The 25,535-nt window shown below is 35.3% G+C and overlaps 1 protein-coding gene, 1 long non-coding RNA gene and 1 pseudogene across 3 annotated transcripts; 2 read left to right on the top strand and 1 right to left on the bottom strand.

Annotated features, from left to right (window-relative positions):
* Positions 1-7,670: 7,670 nt before the first annotated feature.
* On the top strand, positions 7,671-10,830 carry LOC120181187 (annotated as a pseudogene).
* A 1,480-nt stretch (positions 10,831-12,310) lies between these two features.
* On the bottom strand, positions 12,311-13,383 carry LOC120179676 (glycine-rich RNA-binding protein 4, mitochondrial-like). Of its 2 annotated transcripts, XM_039185219.1 has the most exons (5): positions 13,136-13,376; positions 12,945-13,013; positions 12,766-12,872; positions 12,567-12,639; positions 12,311-12,394 (listed from the first exon to the last, which is right to left on the bottom strand). In XM_039185219.1, the coding sequence occupies exons 1-4, from the start codon at positions 13,230-13,232 to the stop codon at positions 12,592-12,594; spliced, it is 321 nt and encodes a 106-aa protein (XP_039041150.1). In that variant the 5' UTR covers positions 13,233-13,376; the 3' UTR covers positions 12,311-12,394; positions 12,567-12,591. The 2 variants fall into 2 exon arrangements, with proteins under 2 accessions (XP_039041150.1, XP_039041143.1); XM_039185212.1 differs by lacking the exon at positions 12,311-12,394 and having other exon boundaries at positions 12,477-12,639; positions 13,136-13,383.
* Positions 13,384-24,761: 11,378 nt separating this feature from the next.
* On the top strand, positions 24,762-25,382 carry LOC120179781. Its single transcript, XR_005521649.1, has 3 exons — positions 24,762-24,924; positions 25,047-25,087; positions 25,184-25,382. It is a non-coding gene; the product is annotated as an uncharacterized LOC120179781 (long non-coding RNA).
* The last annotated feature ends 153 nt before the right edge of the window (positions 25,383-25,535 follow it).

Genomic DNA, 25,535 nt, shown 5'->3' with positions numbered 1-25,535 from the left:
TTCAATACCCCCAAACCTCCCTATAAATACCTCCATCCTCAATCACTTTCATCACACCAAATTCTCTCTACTTCTCTCAAATACTCTTATAATCTCTTCTAAGGTATATTTTATTATATTTTTAATATTTTGTATTTAATTTATTTAAATATTTAATTTATTTAATATTTTACTTATTTATTTTTTTGCAGATATAAAATGGCAGACGATCTACTTCGCTTGGATGCAAATCATATATCTCGACACTTTGCTGATACAGTAACATTTTAATGTTTTAATTTAATTTAAATTATTAGTCATAATTTTTTGATTTATTTAATGCATGATTATTAGATTAAGAATTAATTGTTGTAATTATTTAATTTTAGGAGAAGAACCGTGTATTAGATCCTTTTATTAGGAATCTTAAGTTAGTGATACCTAGCCGTGTCTTATTGTATTTAGTAGAGGCTGGATTCAGTTACATAGGTAGATATCAGGGTCACTGTAAGATAGAGCCAGACCTGATTTCTGCCTTAGTAGAGCGGTGGAGGTCGGGGACCCACACATTCCATCTTCCGTGCGGAGAGTGCATGATTACACTTGAGGATGTTTCTATGCACCTAGGGCTTTCGGTGGATGGAGATGTGATATCGGGGATTGCGCATGGTTCTTGGATTGCTTTGTGTCGGGATAATCTAGGACGTGTCCCGAAAAATTTTAATGATGGTCGGATACCGTTAAATTGGTTAGATGCCAATTTTCGTGATTTGAGCGAGGACACGTCTGAGGATGAAGTTAAAATGTATGCACGGGCATGCATACTGCAGCTGATAGGAGGGTTGTTGATGTTGGACAAAGCGCACAACCAAGTTCACTGCATGTGGTTGCGACACCTTGGCGACTTTCATCTGGCCGGATCACTCAGTTGTGGCTCGGTAGTTTTGGCTTTCCTGTACAGAGAGATGTGTCAAGAAACTGACTACAGGCGTAATGCTATCGGCGGATGTCTCCTGCTGCTACAGTCTTGGGCATGATATCGATTGCCCTTTTTATGTCCCGTTGTCAAGAACTCATTCGTATTTCCGCTACTACTGAGGTAATTGTAAAACTGATTTTTTATATTAATAATTTTATACAGTGAATAAGAAATTATTTTTCTTGAATATGTGGTCTACTGATAGGAAAAATTATCAGGATCTACCTGATGATTTATAAAAAATTAGGGTGTTAATCGATCAGAAGGCTGACACACAGGTATGAATTTTAATGTTTAAAAATCAATTTTAGATTATAGTTATATAATTATATTATTATTTTGATAAAAATTATATATATTTGTTTTAGTTTGAATGGGTGTCATATTCTACTGATGATGTGAGGGCGGTGATCCCACCTGAGTTGAGGGGCCCATCAAATGTTTGGATGGCGACGGTCCCCTTGATCTATTATACGACCGTCGAGTGGCACTCCACTGATCCCGTCCTCCGGCAATTTGGTTGTTTTCAACCAATTCCGGAAGTACCTCGCAATATGGATGAGTTGCATAGCACAGATAGATGTGACAAGACATATATAGATTGGCTGATGAGGTATCATACGTGGGTCGTGTTGTGGAATGATCGACATCGGCGCCTTCCTCGTAGAGAGCCCATTTTACTTGACCTCTTGATGGTTACTGACGGTTATTACGAGTGGTTCAACAGTAACGAGAAACCGTTTTTGCTTCCCGAGGATGCACGAGGGTAGACCTTTCCGCGACGTCAATAGAGATGTTCACCGACACAACAATATCGTCCCCCGACTCGTGGACGGAGAGCAGGTGCTTTCGGTTCATCCTCAGCTGCACTAGTAGGACCTTCACAGCAGCCACCGCAGCCATATATGATGCCGCCACCGCCTTTCCATTACCAGATATCGCCGTCGTCATTCCCTTACCCGATGCCGCCGCCGCCACCATCACCTGGTTTTATGACCCCGCCGCCGCCACCGTCACAGATGACCCCTCCTAAAGGCTATTATGGGTCTATGTTTGCAGATCCGACTTGGGGTTTATATACTGGATATTTGGTAGGATTAGCCTCATCACCCATGGCCGCAACACAGACACCTCTTGTACAGTTTTCACACTCAGCGATGGCTGGGTTTTATGAGTTTTCCCAGTTTTCGCAGGCCGGTGGGATAGTCAGTCATACACCTCCAGGGTCCTTATTCTATAGAGGTGCTTCATCGTCATCAACTCCTCATGTACCTACTCAGGACGATGACGACGACGACGACGACGATGATGATGGTGATGACAGCGAGGAGTCACAACCAGTGATACGAAGAAATCCTCCTCGAGACCGACAGCCACTGCCCTGCGGAACACATTCGCTTCGCATGTATCGATAGATTTTGTCTTTTTTATTATATTTGTATTTAGTTTATTGGACTTTTTAATTGTAATTTTTTATTATTTCTCATTTAATACTTACTTTATTTTGTTAAATTTGTTGGACTTTTTTAATGTATTTCAGTTAATTTTGTTTATTATCATTTAATATCAGTTATTGTAATTTGGTTATCATTTACCATTTAATACTTATTGTAAGTTTTTTGTATTTAAAATTATTTTGAAATACCAAATTGTTATTAGTTTGATAAAATTTAATGATTGTGTTCGATAACTTTCTTAAGTTTGTCACTTATTATCTCTTTTATGATAATCATATATAAAGCAAACGTCCAATCTCGTATTATTGTATCGTTTTTTTAATCTTCATCAGCGATTATCGAATGACATTAACTTGAAGTAAATGCAAATTAAAGTACAAGAATTATTATTTCATAAACAAATACATCATTTCCTCATCAATTGTTACTTGATGGCAACATAAGTGGACATGTTTTTCTAGTGTGTCCTGGGTTTCTACAATGCCCACATCTTCTGTCTTGTCTAGATCTTTCTCGAATATCCATATCGCAATGAATTCAATTGGATTTTGGATGACCACGCTCCCTCAATAAACTCGGATTTGGTATAATCGGAAGCCAATCTTGAACCTCATCAAGGTCTTTTTCATTACCTATGGGGGAAACTCAAATTCGTATACCTAAAAAACTTCAGATAGTAGGCATACGGGATCCACAAAATGGTTATAGTCTTGATGTGTATGCGAGCAAGCTGCTATCACATGAGAGCATGGATACTTAAGAGCTTGAAACAACCCGCAGTCGCACGTTCTGTCCCTTAGATTTACTCTTAACGACACAACTTCAATCCCTTGAAGAGGTTGTCGCAACTCTGTGACATGAAACATTTCATGCCTTCTAGAGAAGCTTGTTACAGACATTCTATTTGATGCAGAATTTTTTTTCTGTAGATCTGCAACTAATCTAGGGTGATAAACATGACCGCCTTGCATCCAGGTTTGAGCTTGTCCCCCGAGCTTCGTAAAAAGCGCCCCCAAATGAAAATATGCAGTCTTTACCAAAGCCGCTACTGGTAAGTGACGTGCACCGTTTAAAGTTGAATTGATTGCCTCTGCCATGTTGGTCATCATGTGTCCATATCGATATCCACCATCATATGCGTTCGTCTACATTTCTTTATCGATGAGGCTGATGTAATCGTATCCTTCCTCGTTCTTCGCCTGTAAATCTTGAAGCATTGATTCAAACGTTCGAGGAAGTAGTTCGTAACCTGATCAAAAAATGTATAACTTACTAACTTGCTTTCTTTGCAAAATTAAAACGATCGAAAGAAAACAAACTACATCAAATTCACTTACCCATGCGCACAATTAATTGACGCTCATCATTCTTCTTATACCTTCCATGGTAGTTCGCAACAATGTGTCGGAGACAATACCTATGTTGGACAAAGGGTGGTTGCCACATTGGACCTAAATACTCCATTGCTGCTTTGATCCCAGCTCCGCGATCTGAAATGACATAGATGTTTTCCCTCGTGATAACACGTGCACATAAATTTCGAAGGAAAAAAGCCCAATAATATGTATCTTCTCCTTCGACAAGAGAAAAAGCAACTGGAAGAATGTTGCGATTGCCATCTTGGACAACTGCCAATAATAAAACTTGCTTGTATTTTCCATACAAGAAAGTCCCGTCGATCTGGACCACAAGCTTGCAGTATTTGACAGCATTAACGCACTGTGGGTAAGTCTAAAAAACCTGGTAGAATTGACATCGATCGCGGAGAACTCGATCATTATAGTATGCATAGGAGGTTTCGAAGTCCACAATTGTCCCAGGATTCAACCTCCGCACCAGCCTAAACCAGCCTGGAAGTTCGTTGTAAGATGCATCCCATTCGCCATGAAGTTTGACAATGGCATTTTGTTTTACCAACCAAGCTTTTTTATAGGAGACAGTGTACCCATACTGCGATTGTATAGTTGAAATCAACACAGCAACAGCTATATGAGAGCTTGCTTTTACCATGGGCATGATGGCTTGACATATCACTTCAGAGTCCAAGTTAGGATGATCTTGGTTGACCCCTCCAGCACAATATGTGTGAGGACCGTTGTATACTGTTAGTTCTCATATGTTGTTTTTTCTTTTCCTTTTCGATACGCGAACCATCTAATTGCATCATTTTTCACGTCGGGCACAGTAGCATACATATTTTTCGGTCGTGGATTGGTTGACTTTGGACATAACAGAATTACAGATATTGTAATTTTTTATAGCCATCACCACTTCTTCTTTGCTTGAAAACTCCATGCCTAAAGATAACTCACCATTATTTATTGATGAGTAATATCCATAGTCACCGAGATGAGGCATATCCGCAAATTCTGGCCCGTACATTGCACCATAATCAGCTTCATACATGTGTGCATGAGAGTCAGTTTGTGCCACATTTCCTGGAACTTCATCATCATCGGAGTTGAATTGCAGTGATTCTGGGTGAATGAATAGTCCAGTCTCAGCACCATCCGCACCAGGCTCACGAAGTGGTTCTTCTGGTGGAGATAATGGTTCCTCCATACGCTTCACATTTAGGTCGAAGAACCTACTACTTGCACGCCTTCCCCTTGAACTAGAAGGCATATCGACATTGAGATCGAAAAAGCTCGCAGTCAAATGCCTCCCCCTAGAGCTTGAAGCCATCGTGTCAAATGAAAACTGCACAGATGGTTGCGTCGATGGAATCTCCATATTAAAGTCAAACAGATTTGCAGATGAATGCCTTCCCCTTGAACTAGACGCGATGTTACCATACGGATTGTTCGTTGACCCACCTCGGTACATATCGTAAGGAGTTACGGATGAATGTCTCCCCATTATGGCATTAAAATCATTACACATTACTATCGTCGGACTGTCAACTTATTCAGCCAACCCATAGTGGGAGCTTAATGATTGACCCCGAACGAGACGCACTTGAATAAAATTTGCATACATCTCAATATCAGCCTCTGAATAATTACTTTGAGCTTCAACCATCATTTCAACATCATCATTGTTCAAAAGTTCGAACGCTGTATAAGTTAATGGCAACAATGATGTTGGAAATCTGTACTGCAACGATGACATTCTTCTACTACTTCCAACATGAATCTTCCTCGAAATCTTCGTTTAAGAGTTATGTTTCTCTTCAATGATATTTTAACACGCTTATTTGATACGAAAACGCCGGTTTCATCTTCTCGAATTTTACCATAATAATAAACAATAGCTGAAAGTCGTGACATTCTTTAAGTTTAAAAGTGCGGCAATATTATATCTGTAAAAAAACAACTGAAACAATGCTGATTAAATAAATAATATATGAACGAAAATATAACAGAATAAAATTTTTACACATAAACGTAAATAATTTAAATAATATAATTTTATATTATTACATGTACCGCAAAACTATTTCGACGTATATTCCCGCTTTCTAATTTTACAAACACAGAAATTAATTGACAACAATTAGTATAATATTTTTTCAAATAATCATAATAAACAATAAATATAATAAAAAAATTATCACAAAATTACCTTATAATGAAAAATCGAACAAACTTCTGAATAAAATATGAGAAAATTGTCAGAATTATTGACTCGTTGACGGAATTGTTGTATTAATTTATAAGTTGAGAGGAGAGATGTGAAGAACTTAATCGGGGAGAAGGGTATTTATAGCCGGGAAAAGTTACAAGGCGCGGTACCTACACTGCGCCTTATATAGTTATATCAGTTAAAGGTATGGTGCGACCCCTGCCCCGTGCTATATATAAATCAGAATTAAAGGTAAGGTGCGGCCCCTGCCCCGCGCTATACCCCTACGTGGCGTAAGGCGCGCCCCAGGAGTCGCGCTTTACACACGTGTATCCATGTCAGCATAAGACGCGCTTCAGGGGGCGCGCCTTACCCCACGTGGCGCCAAATCAGCGTATAGAGCGGTGCAGAGGGCGCGCTTTACTGCTAAGGGTGTTAGATCGAGAAATATAGTCTGACCGGTGTTAGATCGATAAATATACCGATCACAGGTGATTTTTCGAGAAAAACGCCAAAAAGATAATACATACAATTTTAAATTGACATATTAAAAGAGTAATTATCTTACTGATATTCAAATTAAATCATATCTATTAATTTATAATATCTAAAAAGACTCTAAATTCACTATAAATATTAAATTTATCAATGTAGTTCATCCTTTTTTCCAACAGTGAGAATAGGGGGGGTGCAGGTAAAGATGAAGTGAAGCTTTCAGGTAGAGGGGAATCGGGCTAACCGTCTAGGTTGTAAGTGGGCTTTTGTTTTTTTTTTTCACTTGCTTTGACGTAGCTTGCAATCGTGGTCTTTTCAGGATTGCTTTGCGGTTGTACCTTCTATTTTAGAATTCTGAACCCCAGATGGTGACCTTTTTTAAATGGAAAAACTTATTAAACACTGATTAATGCATTTATACTATTTTTTGAGTTTTCATCAAATTTACCATATTTACGATAAATAAAATACAAAAATTATCAAAGGTCCCTCTATTTCTAAAATAATTAATATAATCCTTGTATTATTTTTCTCTCAATGTGACCCTCCAATTTAGAAAATAAGTCTAATGTGACATTTCGATTAACTTTTTTACGTAGTTGATTGTTACAGTGTTGACGTGACGGTTCACAATATTAACATGATAGTCTATGATGGTTGATAATATGGTGGATAACATGATATGTATATTAAATTGGTAACTCAAACATGGTAGATGGACTACCACGACATTATTGTAGAAAACCATGTCAGTATTGTAGAACGCCATGTCAGTATTGTGAATTATCACGTCAGCACCATAATGGTCAAACAACAAAAAATATTGGTCAAAAGGTCACATTAATTTTTTTAATGAATTGAAAGGTCATATTAAGAAAAAAAATAATACAAGAGTCATATACCTTAAACCTCAAACTTCAAACCCTAAACCTTTTATGGCTTTTTAGCTAAATAAAAAAAAATGGAGCTTTAGAAGTCAGCGTGCTCACAGGTTTGAAATGTGGCGGACTCAGGCTTATGACGTGGCGATTTTTCAAGTCCTAAAACCCAAACAAAACCCTCACTTCAAGTTACTGCCGCTCCAGGCCTTGCCTCCTCTGCATCATTACACACGTACACAAGTGTGGTCAAATTCACTTCCATTTGAATTTCTGAGATTTCCCAAAGTTTTTATATCGTCCATTTCCATTTCTAAGATGCTATCTCGTTGTTTTCGCTCTCTTTCACTTTTTTCACGAAACTTAATTCCCAACACGGTATCGCATTGCATAACCAAACCCCAAAACAACATCCCTTCTCATAGAATCACATCATCTTTTACTTTTGTACCAAATACTGCACCTTTTCTAGGTAACCCTGTTTCTCCTTTATGCTACTCTATATTCTGTTTACCCCAGCGATTCGCTTGGTGATTGATTGTGGTGTGTTGTTTTTCCTACTGAAAAATGGGAAAAACTTGCATTTTCTTCAATGCATTTATTGCCTCAAATATTTGTTAGCAATCAGAAATTTGTTTTGGTTCCTCGTTTACGGCTAGATCATATACACGGGAACTGTACTGTGATAATTTCCTTTGTTTTGTATGGACTATTAATGAGATATTCCAAGTAAGCTTCTTTGTCGATTAAGATTAATTGGTGTTCTTGCAAATCATATTCCAAGGCATAATGAAGTTCAGTAAAACTGCCTTTGTAAGCTTCTTTGTCGATTAAGATTAATTGGTGTTCTTGCAAATCATATTCCAAGGCATAATGAAGTTCAGTAAAACTTCCTTTGAATTAGTTAGAATGACATTTGCGTATATGTTTCTTCATTGCAGTGAGATGTGTTGCAACTATTGTTGATCCAGCTGCTAGGTTTGATGAGATGATCATTGGACCGCAGCCTAAGTATTACTTCCTAGGTGGGAAAGGAGGCGGGGAAAAACAAGCTGTGCTGCTTCCCTTGCTGTAAAATTTGCAGACCATGGCCACCCTACCATTGTCATCTCAACTGATCCTGCTCACTCCTTAAGTGACACTTTTGCCCAGGTATCAAAATATGTTTCTGTTTTTCTTTTTAAACAGAAAATGCTCTACAATGGAAGTTAGTTTATGGGACCCTTCTTCAACAATCTGCTTTGCTCATTATCTCTAGGATTTGGCAGGATGGAATCTTGTTACTATCGATGGACTGAATTCTCCTTTGTTGGCCCTTCAGGTATATATGGTTTAAGGTTGAATTTTTTCACATTAGCTCATCATGTGATGCATATTTTTAAACCTTAGTAATATAACAGATAACTCCAGATAAAGCTAAAGAGGAATTTCAATCTGCAAGTCAAAAGAATGGTGGGAGTGCTGTCAAAGATTTTATGAATAACATGGGCCTTGGGATGCTTGCTGATCAGGTGGATACAAGTCTTGCACACTATCAGTCGATTGCATTACATTTAGAAGCCGTGCCTATCATTCTGTTAAATTACCATTAATAATGGAAGAAGAATCCATTAAAACTTATTTTTTGTCTTTGGCAAACAGAATAATGGTCAAGGAAATGGACTTGTGTCATAGTGCTGATTTGATTTACACTTTTGCTTTTAGTTTCTATTCTAACCAGGATTTTGAGATTGGACTTTGTTTTGGTTCCTGAAGTAGATTAAAGAAAAGAAAAAGTAAAGCCCTTTTGCTTCCTTTAAAGCAATTTGAAGATTACGAACGATATTGAAACATTTGTTAGCTTCCTGGGCAGCATTATGGTCTATTTATAGCCCCCCTGTACCTAGTTCTGATCCATTTTGCCCTTTTTTCCTTAATCTACAGATTTTATTTCAACTTTGTTTAAGATTTGTTCATTGATTGCTGTACCTGACATTTTTTTTGTTACTACTTTATTGTTGGGGGATCTAAAACTAGGAGAGCTATTGGATACCCCTCCGCCAGGTTTAGATGAAGCTATAGCAATTTCCAAGGCATGTACATTATTTGATCCGTTTCTAATTACTTCTAGTTTTTTATTCTTACCTTCATTTGAGACTTTTTTTATCCTAACCCTGCAGCTGCTTTGTAGGTGATGCAATTTGTTGAATCGCCACAGCACAGTATGTTTAGCAGCGGTCAGTGGTCTCTTAATTGCTTTCGATATTTAGCATGCTCAACTGCATTTGAAGTTTGTACATAGCTAGATTTTTTATCGAGTATTTTACAGGGCCATACACTTCGGTTTTTGTCCTTGCCTAACTTCTTGGATGCATCCATTGGGAAAATTATGAAGATATAAATGACACTTTTGCTTGGAAGTTCCAGTACGGTTATTCTCAACTCATTACTATATGGATCCCAATCAGATCAGTTTATCTGTTCACTTTGTTCTAATTTATGTGTAATGTAAAGATCATACATGTAATATAACAAACTTCTGATATATTTTATAAAACCGTCTTTTCATCAGTTCAAAAAGAAAATAGCTTCAGCTACTTCAGCCATCAAATCTGTTCTTGGGAAAGCAGAAGAACGGTAGGATGTGGTAAGCTCAAATGTTTCTTTGGAATGATTTGGTCTGTATTTAAATTCTAACCATGCTTTTCTGGATTACGTAGCCTGAAAAACTACAGCTACTGAGGGAGAGGATGACAAAAGTGTGAGACCTTTTCCGGGATTCCAATACAACTGAGTTTGTTATCGTAACCATACCATCGGTAACACCTTGATTTCACCTTCTTGTCGACATGATGTAACTTTTGATGTCTATCCTACCTTTTCCTGTATCTAGTGATCAATGAAATATTTATAGTTGTGTCTAAGTTGGAATATGGTTAGCAAGACTCCGACTACTATTTGAACTGTAGATCTACTAAAAATGACAGTATTCTCCAAAACACTTGAAAACTACCTCTATGCTGGCTGGTTTATCAAAGCCAAAACCAAGTAGAATGAAGTTTAATTTTAAATGGATCAATGTGTTGTTTGATCTCTAATTGGGTCATTAATGCAGTTAATGCAGTAAATGAGTCATCTAGGCTGCATGCATCTTTGAGGAAAGAATGTGTACCAGTTCACAAGCTTATCGTTAATCAGATTTTACCTCCATCTGTATCCGATTGCAAGTTTTGCACTACGAAAAGGAAGGTAATATATGTTTCTTCCTCTTCTTCAGCTTTGTATGCGAAGTTGTTGGTCCAGTATCATGTGTAAAAGCTGTGCATTTAGTTTAAATCTGTGTGTTTACAGGAGCAAATGCATGCCATTGAGATGATCCGCAATGACCCAGAACTTGCCAACTTGAGGATAATTGAAGCACCTCTAGTTGATTTAGAGATACGAGGTGTTCCAGCTCTTAAGTTTATGGGTGATATCGTTTGGGCATGAATTTATTTACTTATTTATTTATTATTTGTTGCTGTTTACTGCAATACTATATTCAAATTTAATCATCAATTCCAACCTATCGCTTGTTTGTTTAATTATCCAAGTTAATACCATGATGGAAAGCAATAGAAATTCAACAAAAATTTCCAAATATGCCAATTCCCAGGGTTTCTGGTTAGTGTATCAATTCCCCCCATTCGCCATTATAATCATATTAAAAATAAAGTTGAAAGGACTGTATATTTAATATGGCCCATAAAGTTATTGCTTCAAGTATATACTTGGAAGATGCTTTCTCCACAAACCATAAGAATTTCCTTTTAAAGCACACGGAGCTTTCCCTTACTCATTATCAATCGTCTTAGTCCTGTCTCAACTGCAATTTCTCCATATGCTGGTATCAACAGCGTTCGAGGTCGAAGGTGATGACAGCCTCAACGGTGAAGATGAGGATGGAGAGGGGGGGTTTAAGGTTAAGATGTTATCATGATCGTTGAATATTGTAGCTGAATTTCAATCACTTGGGCAACTAAACACTCTTTTGGCAGTTCACTAAGAATGGGGGTTCATTGTGGCTCCAGCGTATCAGCGACAGATTTAACAGCTGAGTTACTTTTTTAACATTCAAAACAAACATTTGCTTGCTTGCTTGCTTTGTATTACTTACGGCTGAAACTCGAGCTTAAGCAATGTAACATTACAACTTTCTTGCTGGGATTATTCTTGTTTTATGTTTGACATACAAAAGCAGAACGTACAAAGTACAAATTTAGCATTGATATTTGAATTTTTTTAAACTCGAAACTCAACTTTTGATCTTAAAACTTGTCATATATAACAAATAATTCATAGGTAAAATCATACTTATTAATATTCCACATTAAAAGTTAATCGTTCACCTATTAAGAGCAAAGTTTAGAACAGCACGAGACACTTAGGTACATATCTGGTTTGGGCATTAGAGAAGACCAGGAAGGCCGTACGGCTGACACCAGTTCTAGCCCAGTAAACGCCGGGCAGCCAATTGCAGACATTTCATGAGATCAAACATCATAAGCAAAACATAAGTATAATCCCCAGTACAAAATTAGAATTATGGAGACTCTAATTGAGAAAAAGTACCAACTCCCCACTCTTTTTGTCATATTTCTAAAACCATTCACGCGAGTTATCCAGGGAAAGTTTGTTTTTCCCTTTCAAATACAAAATTGAATTACAATCAAAGCCGCACACATCATATTCGATTAAAAATTATGGCTATGCTCTAACAAAATGAAAACTATATCTGATATATGCTGATGGTGAGGAGACAGTTGAGAATAATAAACTGTGCCACGAGTTGCAATCATCACAAGGTAAGGTAATAAAAACTCTGCCTTCAATAAACAAGAGAAATGCATTCAACCATAAAATGTTTAACAAGCAACTGAAGTGAAAATTGGTCGTCAACGACTCAAAGCACATGATACTGTTTATATACTACAAAAGCTGCATTGTTCCGAGGATTAGGCTTTTTCATCCACTATATTAGTGCATGAGATGGGTTCAAATGAATCAAATCCAACTGGGGAGATCTGATTCATTTCAAAAGAGTTCAAAATGTGTTACAAAGTTCTCAGCTATCAAATTGGAAGTTATCCATCAAGGACAGTTGGGAAGTTAAGTCACAGATTCAACACATGAAACCAAGTTTTCCTACATTGATTGAATGAAAATCAATAACTACCAACATGGAAGACACCAAACCACTCTAATGATAAATATCAATCAATCATCCCTTGAGTGTGAATTCAACTCGAATATTTCTACCATCCAATACCTTAAAACAACCATTGTATGCAACATCAGATCTCAACCCAACTGCTCATTTATCATAAATAGAAATATATATATATATAGGTCAATACTTAAAATTGAGTTATTGAATTAATTACTTCAAACATACCCGGGAATGCATTTCCTTAAGAGCAGCAATGGCTGAAGCTTCAGAAGTGAAACGCACAAACCCATACCCTCTTGATTTCTCACTCACATGACGGGCAACAACTCGAACTGTTAAAACTCAAACATTTTTAACCTCGCAAAGCACAAAATCACGTCAAAATAAATATCCAGGAAAAATACCTTCAATGATTTCACCGTGTCTTTCAAAAGCATTCTTCAAAACAGTCTCGTTGGTATCATATGAAAGCCCTACAATCAATAGAACTTATCACAAGTCAATAATATAATAGTAAAATTAGAAGAAAGTAGTAAACGTACATTCCCTTCAAATCGGATAATGAGAAAAACACAGAGTAAGAATTTTTTTAGACCTCCAACAAATAATTTGGAGCAAGAATTGCGTGCCCAGAGAGATCCAGCCAATGGGTATTTACAAAAACCACGAACTGTCCCGTTTATACTCTGCATTACTTTATATTATTCAATCTGGTGTACGTTCGCCGACAGCTGACAAATAAGGAGTCAACGACTAAGCCGATCATCACTTTCATTAGGATTTCATTTCATCAAACTGTTGGTCTGCAAACTCTAAAACTTATTTCGTGCACGAGATCATAACACAAATTAAATCGACAAAAAAAAAACGGTAACAAAAAGAATCAGGCCGCTATCGTTTCAATGTTTTATTTTTATTTTGAGAGTAAAGTATAAAAAAATAGTCACGCAACTATTAAGTAACTTGCATTTTGGTCACCTAACTTTTAAAGTTTATAATATAATCATTGAACTTTTAGTTCGTTTTCAGTAAGATCCCCGACATTACCTCCAGTTATTTTTATGTGGCACTTACCATGTTAGCCCACCTTCTCCTCCTCCTCCTCACACACAAAAACGCACCTATAAAACCCCACATCTCTGATGCTTCTCTCCCACCCTGTAGTTCTTGAATCACTTGAATCCCATCATCTTTGTCTCTGTTTTCACCTTCATATTTTTGGGTTTTCTCTTTTTTTCTAGGTATCTATTTTGATGTTTCAACAATGACAGTTCCAGAGTTTGCGAAGGGTTTGGAGCTTCATTTTTTTGGTGATGATCCGTTTGAGAACATGGGTCTTAAGAAAATCAATCTTGAATCACTTGAACAAGTCCTCCATGTCGTCACTACACCAACGTCTTTGTCGTCAACAACTATTTCTTCGATGCTTATGTACTATCATAATTGAGCTTGTTCGTTTATCTAACTAAGATAATCATAAAAACCTGTGGGATCACTCAACTTCTCATATCGATTCGTCTATGTGGTTACTCCATTAATGAAGTCGACGATAATCTTTACTCGAAGATTCACGTTACGCCTGAAGATGACTACAACCAAGCTAGCTTCAAGCGTGTTGGCTCTATTTACGATAAATGCATCGACATCGTCGAGATCTTAAAGAAAGTCGTTCAGGTTTTTAAGTTAGTTACAGTTTCAATTTCCACGACGAGTAACAACCGTGAAGTTTGGACGAAGGTGGCACATGCTATGGGACTGTTGGGACTCAAATGTTAGACTTTAACAATGGATGAGTTCTACGCCACTAATACCGTCGTTTTCTAAATATTCACAGTGATGAATCATTAGACATAACATCGAAAAAACAACAACACCAACGAGAGAGTTAGATAAAAAGAAAAAAATGTGGTAAAGGGGTTTTAGATTAGAGAAGAAAAATAATTAAAGGAGGGAAATATCACATCGGATAAAACTAAAGAGAGGTAACGTTAGGGACTTTATTGAAAATGAACTAAAAATTTAGTGATTTTATTATAAGTTTTAAAAGTTTGATGACTAAAATCCAAGCATCTTAAACGTCTGGGGACTATTTATATACTTTAGCCTTATTTTTATTTTAAGATATTCCAAAGAAACAAGAGCATGGGTGGATCAAAGCATCAATTTGGGATAATTGACCACGAAAAACAAATAAAACAATTTTTAATACTTTTTTCATTGATATGAAGGTGTTTTTACTGAAAAATCAACATAATATTAAAAAATCTCCTCTCAAACACCCTTTCACCAAATATTTTTGATCTAGCATCCTTTTAAAATAAGGCGCATTTCGTGAAACGCGCCTACGTTTACGTGGCACGAAGGCACATTCGGTGGGAAGCGTCTACATCGAATCATCACCCAATCAGCGAAAACAGTAGAAGACGCGCTTGATGGGGCACGCCTTTCCCCCACCCCATCATTCCTACCACATTCTCTCGCCTATTCCACCTCTCATCCCCTATATAAACCCCCTTGGTAGCTCATACAAACCACACCGAAAATTATTTCTTCTTCCCATCTATTACATTCTAGTCTTTAAGGTATATTGTTATTTTTTTATTCAATAAATTTATTATTATTTTATTACATAATTTTTTATTATTTGATTATTTAATTGTAAAATTATTTAATTTATATTTATTATCTGCAGTTAAAAAATGGAAAGCGGGAGGTTGCAATTAGATATTGATCATATTTCGAGTCATTTTGCTGATACGATCAAAATATGAAACTATATTCTTTTTAAATTTTTGAATATTAGAAAATTGATCATATATTATTTAAATTGCTAGAATTTATTTAAATACTTTTTGAAATATTAATTTAAATTTTAATGGTTAGAATTTATTTATTAGGAAACTGATCGAATATTAAAAGTTTTTATTCGTAATAACAAGATAAAAATATCGAGGCGTATCTGGAAGTATTTATCTATGTCTGGACTTGGTTACTTAGAAAAAATTAAAGGAGGTTGTAAACTTGAACTCATCCTTATTTTTGCATTAATCGAGAGGTGGAGGCCAGAGACATGCACACGTTCCATCTGCCATGTGGGAAGTGCACCATTACTCTAGAGGATGTTTCAATGGAGTTGGGGCTCCCAATAAATGGAACTAACAGTTGCGTGAAAAACGTTATACGGATAAGAAAAAAGCATTTGCCTGGGAATACATATTACAAATATTTGGAGGGATATTGATGCCCGATAAGTCTTGGAACCAGGTCCATTATATGTGGTTGCGACATCTCATCGATTTTCAAGTAGCCTACACGTTGAGTTGGGGCTCTGCAGTGTTGCCATTTTTGTTTAGAGAAATGTGTCGAGCCACGAAATATAGTAAAATTGGCGGTCATCTCATGCTTCTCCAGCCGTGGGCATAGTATCACATGTTTTTTTTTGTCCGATCGTGAATCAATATTTTGTCTTTCCATTATTATCAAGGTAATTTTAATGCTTGTTTATAATATATATATATATATATATATATATATATATATATATATATATATATATATATATATATATATATATATATATATATATATATATATATATATATATATATATATATATATATATATATATATATTAAATAAGTGGTTAACAAATAAAAATATCATTGTGATATCCTATAAGAATTAGAAGATATATAATTACTCATTGACCAGAAAGTTGGTGTAGAGGTATGTTTTTAATTTTAATTCTTTCATTTAATTGTCTTTATATAATTTGAATCTCATTTAAAGTTTGATAAGAATTTTTTTTTTTGGTTTTAGTTAAAATGGTTGCCCTATTTGAACGACGAAATGAGGGCTTACATCCCACCTGACTTGAGTGGGCAATTGGATGTATGGGTGGCTGTTGTGCCACTTATTTGTTATGCTATTTTTGAGTGGCATCCAACTGACTGTGCGTTTCATCATTTTGATTTCACACAATATATTCCTGAAGCACCAATAAATCTCGACAATATGCATAACATCAATAGATGAGAAAAATGAGGTTAATTGGTTGGTGAAGCATAGAGATTGGTTAGTGATGTGTGATAATCGAAATTAACGCTTTTCATCTCAAGAGTATATGTTAGAAACTGGTATCTGGTTTCAGATGGCTATATTGAATGGTTCAATGCAAACGGGAAGTCATTCTTACTTTCAGAGGAAGCACGAGGGGGAATTCATTGTCATCGAGAAAGATGTCCAAAGTCACAACATCATCGTCCCCCCACTCATAGACGAAGAGCATGCACATCCAGGTCATCCTCAGCTATGCCACTGGAACCATCAGAGCAGCAACCATCGATACTTGTTTACATCCCTAGCCCACTGGTTCAGATGCCACCGCCCTATTTTCAGATGCCATCTGTTTACATAAATTGAAACATTATAAAATAGAATTACATGAGTAGTGGTAATCGATTACGTGATGATAAAAGAGATGGACAATTTCTCATATTGTGACCTAGGTTTCTGCAATGCCCATATCTTTTGTGTTCTTTTGACGCCTCTCGAATATCCATATCACAATGAATTTGAGTGGATTTTGGACGACTTGTATCCCTTAATAAGTATGGACCTAGTATAATTGGAGGCCAAGTTTGAACCTCATTTAGGTTTTTTTTCATTGCTTATGGGGGGAAACTCATATTCATATACCTTGATACTTCTGAAACTTGGTATACGAGATCCACATATCGCTTATAATCTTGATGAGAATGTGAGCAGACTGCTATGGCATGGGAGTATGGATACTTCAGAGATTGAAAACCCATAGTCACACCACCACTCTCATAGATTAACTCTGAAAGAGTTAGATTTAATCCCTTGAAGAGGTCGTTGCAATTATGTGACACAAAATAATTCTTGGGTGCGAGAAAAGCTTATCACCAACATTCTGTTTGATGATGTAACTTTTTGTTGTAGATTTGTTACTAATATTTGGGTGATAAACATAACCATTTTCCATCCAAGTAAGAGCTTGTCCCCCCGAACTTCGCCAAAAGCTGACCTAAACGAAAATACGCCATTTTGTCTAAAACAATTACTGGTAAATGACGTGCCCCATTTAAGGTTGAATTGATAGCCTCAGCCAAGTTGGTTGCTATATATTCATATCGATATCCACCATCGTATGCATTTGTCCACTTTTATTTATTGATTTTACTGATATAATTGTATCAATGATCATTTTTTTCCTCGCAATTCTTGAAGCATATCCTCGAACCTTTAAGGTAAGAGTTCGTAACCTAAGTTTCCATATATAGTAGTCAGTATGATATAAAAATAGATAAGATGAAAATGATTAAGAAACAAAATTGGAAAAAGTAACATACTCGTGCGTAATTAATTGGCATTCACCATTCTTCTTGTATTTTTCGTGGTAATTTGCAGCAATATGTCATATACAAAGACAATGTTGGATGTGTGGGGGTTTCCACATTGGACCCAAAGAGTCCATTGCTACTTTGATCCTAACTCCTTGGTCTGAAATGACACAAGTATGTTCCCTCGTGACAACATGTAACCATAGATTTCTTAGGAAAAAAGCCCAAGACTTTGTATCTTCTCCTTCAACAAAGGCAACGGGAAGAATGTTACGATTACCATATTGGACAACTGTCAATAATAAAATGTTGAACCATGCTTTGAGATTTTGATATACCAAAATAAGTTTAAAGAAATTTTAAGATTAATTTTAATATGATTTTCAAGTTTATATTCGATTCAACCATTCGAATATAAATATTCCTTGTAAAATCAAATACTATATTTTTACTCCTTACTATTTTTGAAAAATTCAAAGTCATTTACTCAAAATAGTTTTCAAAGATTTTTACAATGAGTTTCAGATCCTAATCGAGTCAAAAATTATTTTTTTATAACAGAGTATCGACACTGCAAGAACAGTACCAATATTGTTCAAGTGGTATCTATATGGGTACCGATACTAATGTGTAAAAATACACTGCAGTACCGATACTCTCTTTACATTTTTTACAAACACGATTCCTATAGACTATTTTTGTACCGATACTCTATGAGTATCGATACGGCTCGAGACTGGTACTCAAGGTGTCTAGACAACATTTATTGCGGGAAAAATTCATCTCAATGACTCTATTAACTCCCACAACAACCCAAACAGCTAGAATTAAATGAAGGGTATAAAAACAAGATTTTAAGTCATATGTGAAGAGAAGAGAATATGGAGAAAGCCAAAGCAATCAAAGTGAGCCAAAAAATCAAGTCAACATTCTTGAAAATTCTTTTAACTTTCAAAGAACACTTGTGTACTCATTTATTTTATTTGTTAAGTGTTTTTTGTTCTTGAATTGTGCAAACACATTCCTAGTGAGGGTTCTAAGTTTGTTATTTGTAATTTCTTCTTAGGAATAGTTGTACACTTGTAAGGTTACACCTTGTCCTAAAAGGTTTAAACAAATTAATGAATTTGTTGAAATCCTTAGTGTGGAAGCTAAGGTAGTGGACGTAAACTTCATTAAGGAAGTTGAACCAATCTAAAATTGCTTGTGTCCAATTTTTTATTTTTCTCTAAAAAAGCTTCCATAATTTTTTATTTGTCAATTCACCCCCTCTTGGTCATTTTATTGGTTCAATTGACTCAACATAAAACTTGCTTGTATTTTCCATACAAGAATGTACCATCAATTTGGACTACGGGTTTGCATTATTTCATAGCATTAATGCATTGTGGGTAAGTCCAGAAAACACAATAGAATTGGCATCGATCTTGAAGCACTCAATCATTCTCGTAGGCATGGCGAGTTTCAAACTCAACTACTGTCCCTGAATTCAGTCTTCGTAATAGGTTAAATCAACTGGGTAGTTCGTTGTAAGATACATCCCACTCGCCATGTAGTTTTATAATGACATTTTGTTTTGCCTTCCATGTTTTTTCTTTGAGCCAATGTACTCATATTGAGATTGTATTTTGTAGAAATCATCACTGTAATAGCTATGTAGGAGCTTACTTTGACCATGGGCATGATGGGTTATGAATTGAGTGTTATGTCGAAGACATCTCCATATTGAGGTCGAAGAAGCTGGTAAATGAATGCCTCCACCTGGAACAAGAATGCATCTCTATATTGAGGTCAAAGAAGTTGGCAGATAAATGTCGCCCTATTGAACTTGATGGAATGGTACCAGGAGGTGGATTTGCCATTAATGATGTGAAATTATTAAAGATTTTTTGAGTTGGACTATTAACTTGATGAACTGGTTGAGGTAACCCTTAGTGGGAGAATAATGACATACCACAAACTGCATGAACGCCAACAAATATGGCATACATTTCTGTAATAGAGTTTGAATTTTGATTTGAAGTATAATTATTATAAATTCCTTCAATATCTCCAACCACTAAAAATATGACATACGTTACATTTATAAATTCTTAAAAAATTTATTCAAAAAAATTTAAAGTTATTATCATTATTTAATCTAATATTTCTAAAATATCATGAAAACCCTAGAAATTTTAAACTCCAAGCATCATTGTTGTTGCCGACTACCGTCACTACCACCATTGTTGTCGATCATTTGCCCACTGGTATCAAACTCTATTGCTAACTAACCCCTTACCGCCATCCTTAAATTCTAAATAACCTTTCAATAATCAAGTTGATTGACAATTAGAACAACTCCGATCTTACATGAATAAGATATGTCATCTAGCCTCCTCGGTCGTATTCAATATTTCAATTGGAGTGTTTGTGGCTACTTGCTACCAAGATGTTTGTGTTCTCAGGCAACGATTGTGCATTGTTTTGGGTGAACTGTAGCTCTTAATTGGTTGGATTTTTTTGCTATTGAAGATGAGAGTCTTGTGGTTGTTTAAAGGTGACAGATTATTACTTCAATGTTAATTGTTTGAATTTGGTTGTCAATGTAGTAGTTCGTTTTCATGCTCTTTAAAAATTGGATTTCTTTGTATTGCTATTAGTTCTAGTTGTATTATCCTCTTGTCTTGTATCCCGTTCACCTTGCTATGTGTACTCTTTTCCTTCATTTAGACCTAGGGAGGTTTTTAATGGGATATATAGTTCAGGTTTAATCAATATAAATTATCTTTTTCAAACAAAAAACAAAGTTTTAATTGGAGGAACAATTCATTCATGTATATGATTACCAAGCATGTTGTTATTAACTGGATGACGATCCTTGATAGGTTGCCCATTGAGGATATAATTGATACAGATGGGGCATGTGATCTTTGTAGTGTAACAATCTTGACCGTTTTCTTGGTTAACATATGAGATCAATGCTTATCCAAAAAGAAAAGGGTATAATCAATAGTAGGCTTTAAGGAGTTAAACGGTCGATCAACATCAAACTGTACAAACCAATATATATAGCAACAAATTAACAAATAAAACTAGGCTTGTAAATGAACCGAACACACACGAACGGAGGTATGTTCATGTTTGTTCATTTAATAAATAAACAAACATAAACGAACACGAACATAAACGAACAATTTTTTTTGTTCATGTTCGTTTATTAAGGAATATAACTTGTTCATGTTCGTTCATTTAATAAATAAACAAACATAAACGAACACGAACATAAACGAACACGAACATAAATGAACCTAAACGTTGGAGACCCTACCTAAGGGTGTAAACGATCTGAGTCGAGCTCGACTCGAACTCGAAAACTTTCAAAGTTAGCTCGACTTGACTCGAAAACTCGCGAGCTTAAAATTATCAAGCTCGACTCAAACTCAAAATATAATATTGAAACTCGACTCGAACTCGAAAAGGCTCGAACTCAAAAAATATTTAAGAGCTCGATTAAAACTTGAGACTCGAGCTCGATTGAAGCTCGATTCTGAGCTCACTTCAAGCTCGATTCTGAGCTCGATTCAAGCTCGACATTGCCCCAAGCGCAAAGATGCTTAAACCTATTCTCCCCCATCTTCTTTTATATAAGTTACCAACCCCGAGCTGCTTGTTTGCTACTAATATGGGATTGTATAATGTTCCTCCACTTTCTTTCTTCCTCTCTCCTTCAACAACAGTCGAGATGAATACAGATTGTGTTTCATGTGATTGCCGACCTTAATCCTTGGGGATCAAACAAACATGTCCTTAGCTTCGTGCTATGTAGAAGTTGAAAATTGGGAGATGAGAGAAGTAGGTTGGTTTATTGTTCACACCAACTCATACATCAAAACCCATTCTGTAACATCCTAAAAGTCGGGTTAATGACCAAAATAGAATTTTGGTAAATTTAGTGACCAATTTCAGAAAAGATGGAAAGTTCAGGGATTTAAATGAAAAGTGTTGATGTTGGATTTAATAACAAAGTTTGAAAGTAATAAGGGTATTATGGTCATTTTTCAGGGAATATTATTTTATTTTCCCTTTAAAAAGGGTAATAAGCACGTGGATACGAATCTGACTCGGATACGAATCTGAAGTGTCACATTGACTTTTTAAAACATTTCCTCTTTGAAAACTCGTTAAAATTTTAAAACTTTTATTTGCATTTTAAAGGTGAACCCTTATACAAACATTTACATTGAATATTAATAATCATAATGAAAATAAATACTTAATATATTTATAAACTTCAAATAGTGTCATTACAAAACAGATCAGAGCATTACAATTTAAAACTTTATAATACATGCCAACAAAATCACAAAATAATAATAAGAAACCTACAGTTCAAATTGTTCTGATATGATCTTCTTCAGGAGTATGATGTACTCTCCTAGCTTTAACCCTCGAATCTCTTTGAACCTACGTGTGAAACAATCACACGCTAAGTCATTGACTTAGTGATGCAATAATGAGTATAAAGAAATAAAATATTTACTTAACACTTTCAAGAAACATTGATCAAGGAAATCCATATAACTTTCATACACGTGATTATAATCTTATACATTGTTCAATTCATATAAATTTGTTTATAGAGCCCAACTCATATTATTGAGAACTCAAGGTATCTGAGTACATTGAGGTTGTGCATAATGCAGTCACCACTACTCATATAATTTACACCGAAGTGCCACATAGATTTGTCCCGAATGACCGCGTAGAATCTGTCCCAAAGGACCACGTAGAAATTTATCTCAAAGGACCGCGTAGAACCCTCGACTCTTGGCATGCCAACTATACCTCTAATTCTCATACATATACTTTGTGCTTTAGCTTTATAATTAGATTTCATTACTTTATTCAAAGTGTGTTTTATCCACGTAGTGTACATTCACATAGGTTATTTTCGTATAGAACATTTTCACTTAACACATTTTTACATAGAGCATTTTCATATAAAACATATTCACATATAACATTTTTCACATACCAATAACTCAAAACAATACTTTGAAATGCACTTTATATAAAGCATCATAAAAATAATTCATAAAATAAATAAATAAATAAATAAAATAAAACAGTTTTCGATCGAATACCTTTGAGGTTGGCTTATCGCAAGTTGTCCTCATGTCTATTATAAAACAATAAATTGCACTCACATTTGCCTCACGTAAGTCCTAAACGGAATCCTTTTTCTTTCATTCAATCTCGTACTATTTCAATTCCTTTGGTACGGTTTCGATCCAAATCTACACATAGACATGTCCAATATCAATACCGAATTTTTGTTAACGGGTAACCAATTAACACTTACAAAAACAAAACGAAAACTCCTAATTTAAATTTCAGACTGAATAGTATCGGTACCCCTCCTATAGTACCGATACTTCTCTTATGTGGTACCGATACCCACTTCAGTATCAATACCATTTTGGCATTCTAGAATTTCATTTCAATTACAGTATCGATACCTTACTCCTGGTATCGATACATCCACATTAGTATCATACTACTTCAATCAGTATAGATATTGTTCATCCGATTCATATCATTTCTTTCAATTTAACCCTATAGTATCGATACTGTTCTTCCAGTACCGATACCCTTACCTAGATTTTACCTCTTTCACTCTGAATTTTACCTACACTTCACCTAAATCTTAAGTTTTATCTCCAATCAAACCCTTAAACTTACTAATATTTATCTCACACAACTTATATCCATTAATCCTCTTTTAACATCCTAAAGTTCTCCATAGAATATTTTAAGCTAAAATCATACTCGTTAATCAACCATATTCTTAATCCTTTCTAACACTTCAAACATCTTAATTAAACACTTGGCAAGTCAAATATATCATTAGAACTCCAAATACTAATCAATCTCATCAAATCCCTTAAAAACCCATTTTCCTAATTCATCTATAATACATCAAATCTCTTAGTTTCTATTCATTTTAAAGATTCTTTAAGTTTCTATACCACCCATGAACCAAAAACCAACTCAAAATCAAAAAAAAAAATCAACTTGAAACATATCTCACCTTAGCAATGGAGTCACAGTGGAAAAGAAGAAAAAGAATAAGAGAAGAAAACCAAGCTTCCAGAAATATCTTCCCTTTATTTATCCTCACATGTTAAATATCCTTTAAAATGAGTTTTAAATTTATTTCTTGATAAAAGACCATAATGCCCTTCCACTCTTCCATCTTTGCTAATAAGTCCTAGACACAAATTTCCAAAATTAGTCCTTTAACTTTTCAATTTATCAAATTTAACCACTAAATTTTAAATCCTTACATTTCAGTCACTGACCCGATTTTTGGGGTACTACATAAATTATCAGTTTTTGATATGTTTTAGTGCCTAAACTTTCAATTTTTTCAAAATCATACCTAACGTTTAGTTTTTGTTTCATTTTAGTACCTGTTAAAAACTTAACGCTAAGTTTTGAAGGAAAAAAATTAAAAATTTAGGTACTAAAATGGACCAAAACTGATTGTTTAGCTACTATACGTGTTAATTTTTTAACGGCAAGGTACTAAAAAAACAAAAACTAAATATTATGTATGAATTTGAAAATTTTGAAAGTTTAAAATACTAAAACGGATGAAAACTGATAGTTTATGTACTAAACACTTAGTTTACCCAAATATTTATTATAAAAAATTAATTGGAGTTGGGCTTATTAACGAAATAGGCTGGACCTAGTATGACCAAGCCCATGAAATACTCACTCAGAAACCCAGCCAACCATCCAGTGGCCATGATAATCATTGTTATAAAACCCGTTCTCCTCGTTCACGCTTTACAGCCTCCAAAAGCAAAGAGAAACTACGAATCAGAAGAAGAGAAAAGAAGGAAGATGAAGAGGTGGTTCGATCCATGGCCTGTTTTCTTCAAGAAAGGGTTCAACCGGACGTGGCCATTCCTTGTTGGTTTCGCTGTAACCGGAACCATCATCACCAAGTTCTCCCTTGGCCTCACCGGTAACATCATTTTTTTTCCATCTCTACATTTCATTATTTTATACGCCCTTGTATGCTGTAAACGATACTGTTCGTCTCTTTTATTAATTACCTTTTTCTTTAATTTACATTTTTTTCTGCAGAGGAAGATGTCGAGAACTCACCTTTCGCTCAGAAGCACAAGGTAAGCCCTAGAATCGGATTCCCTGCATTTCATCTCATTTTTAAAAAAAATGAAAATTTACTAAACGAAATGATTGAATTCGCGTTTGGTATTCAGGTGATCTGCTGATTCCAGATACTCATCTGGTTTGAGGCTTTTGGTTGTCGTTTTGCGATGAGCTATAATAATAACGTCAAGAAATCACCAGTTGTGAATTGTGATATCATTAATGGTTGTCTTTGAACAATGTTAAAGCGCCTTTTTCCAGTTAGTGTTTAGGCCTTGATATTTGTATAATCATTTTGATAACAATAAACATGGCAATTTGTGCCACTGATCACAAGTTTTTAGTTATGAGCTTTGTGATGCTTAAAGATGCAATGCTTGTTCAAGTCGTTGAAGTACATCATTTCACCCTATGTTGGGCAGAGGCGTTGTTGAAAAGCGCATAACTAACCCAGAAAAAGAT

The sequence above is a fragment of the Hibiscus syriacus genome, unplaced genomic scaffold (assembly GCF_006381635.1).
Source record: "Hibiscus syriacus cultivar Baekdansim isolate YM2019G1 unplaced genomic scaffold, ASM638163v2 tig00003715_pilon, whole genome shotgun sequence".
Lineage (NCBI taxonomy): Eukaryota > Viridiplantae > Streptophyta > Magnoliopsida > Malvales > Malvaceae > Hibiscus > Hibiscus syriacus.
Note: the sequence above shows the minus strand (reverse complement) of the source record. Positions and strands in the feature narration are given on the sequence as shown.

Coding starts and splice junctions, on each gene's coding strand:
- LOC120179676 (XM_039185212.1), bottom strand. CDS start 13,232: ATGCAGAGTATAAACGGGACAGTTCGTGGTTTTTGTAAATACCCATTG. Junction 13,014..13,135: donor CTCCAAATTATTTGTTGGAG/GTCTAAAAAAAT, acceptor TATTGATTGTAG/GGCTTTCATATGATACCAAC. Junction 12,640..12,765: donor TTAAGGAAATGCATTCCCGG/GTATGTTTGAAG, acceptor GGTTGTTTTAAG/GTATTGGATGGTAGAAATAT.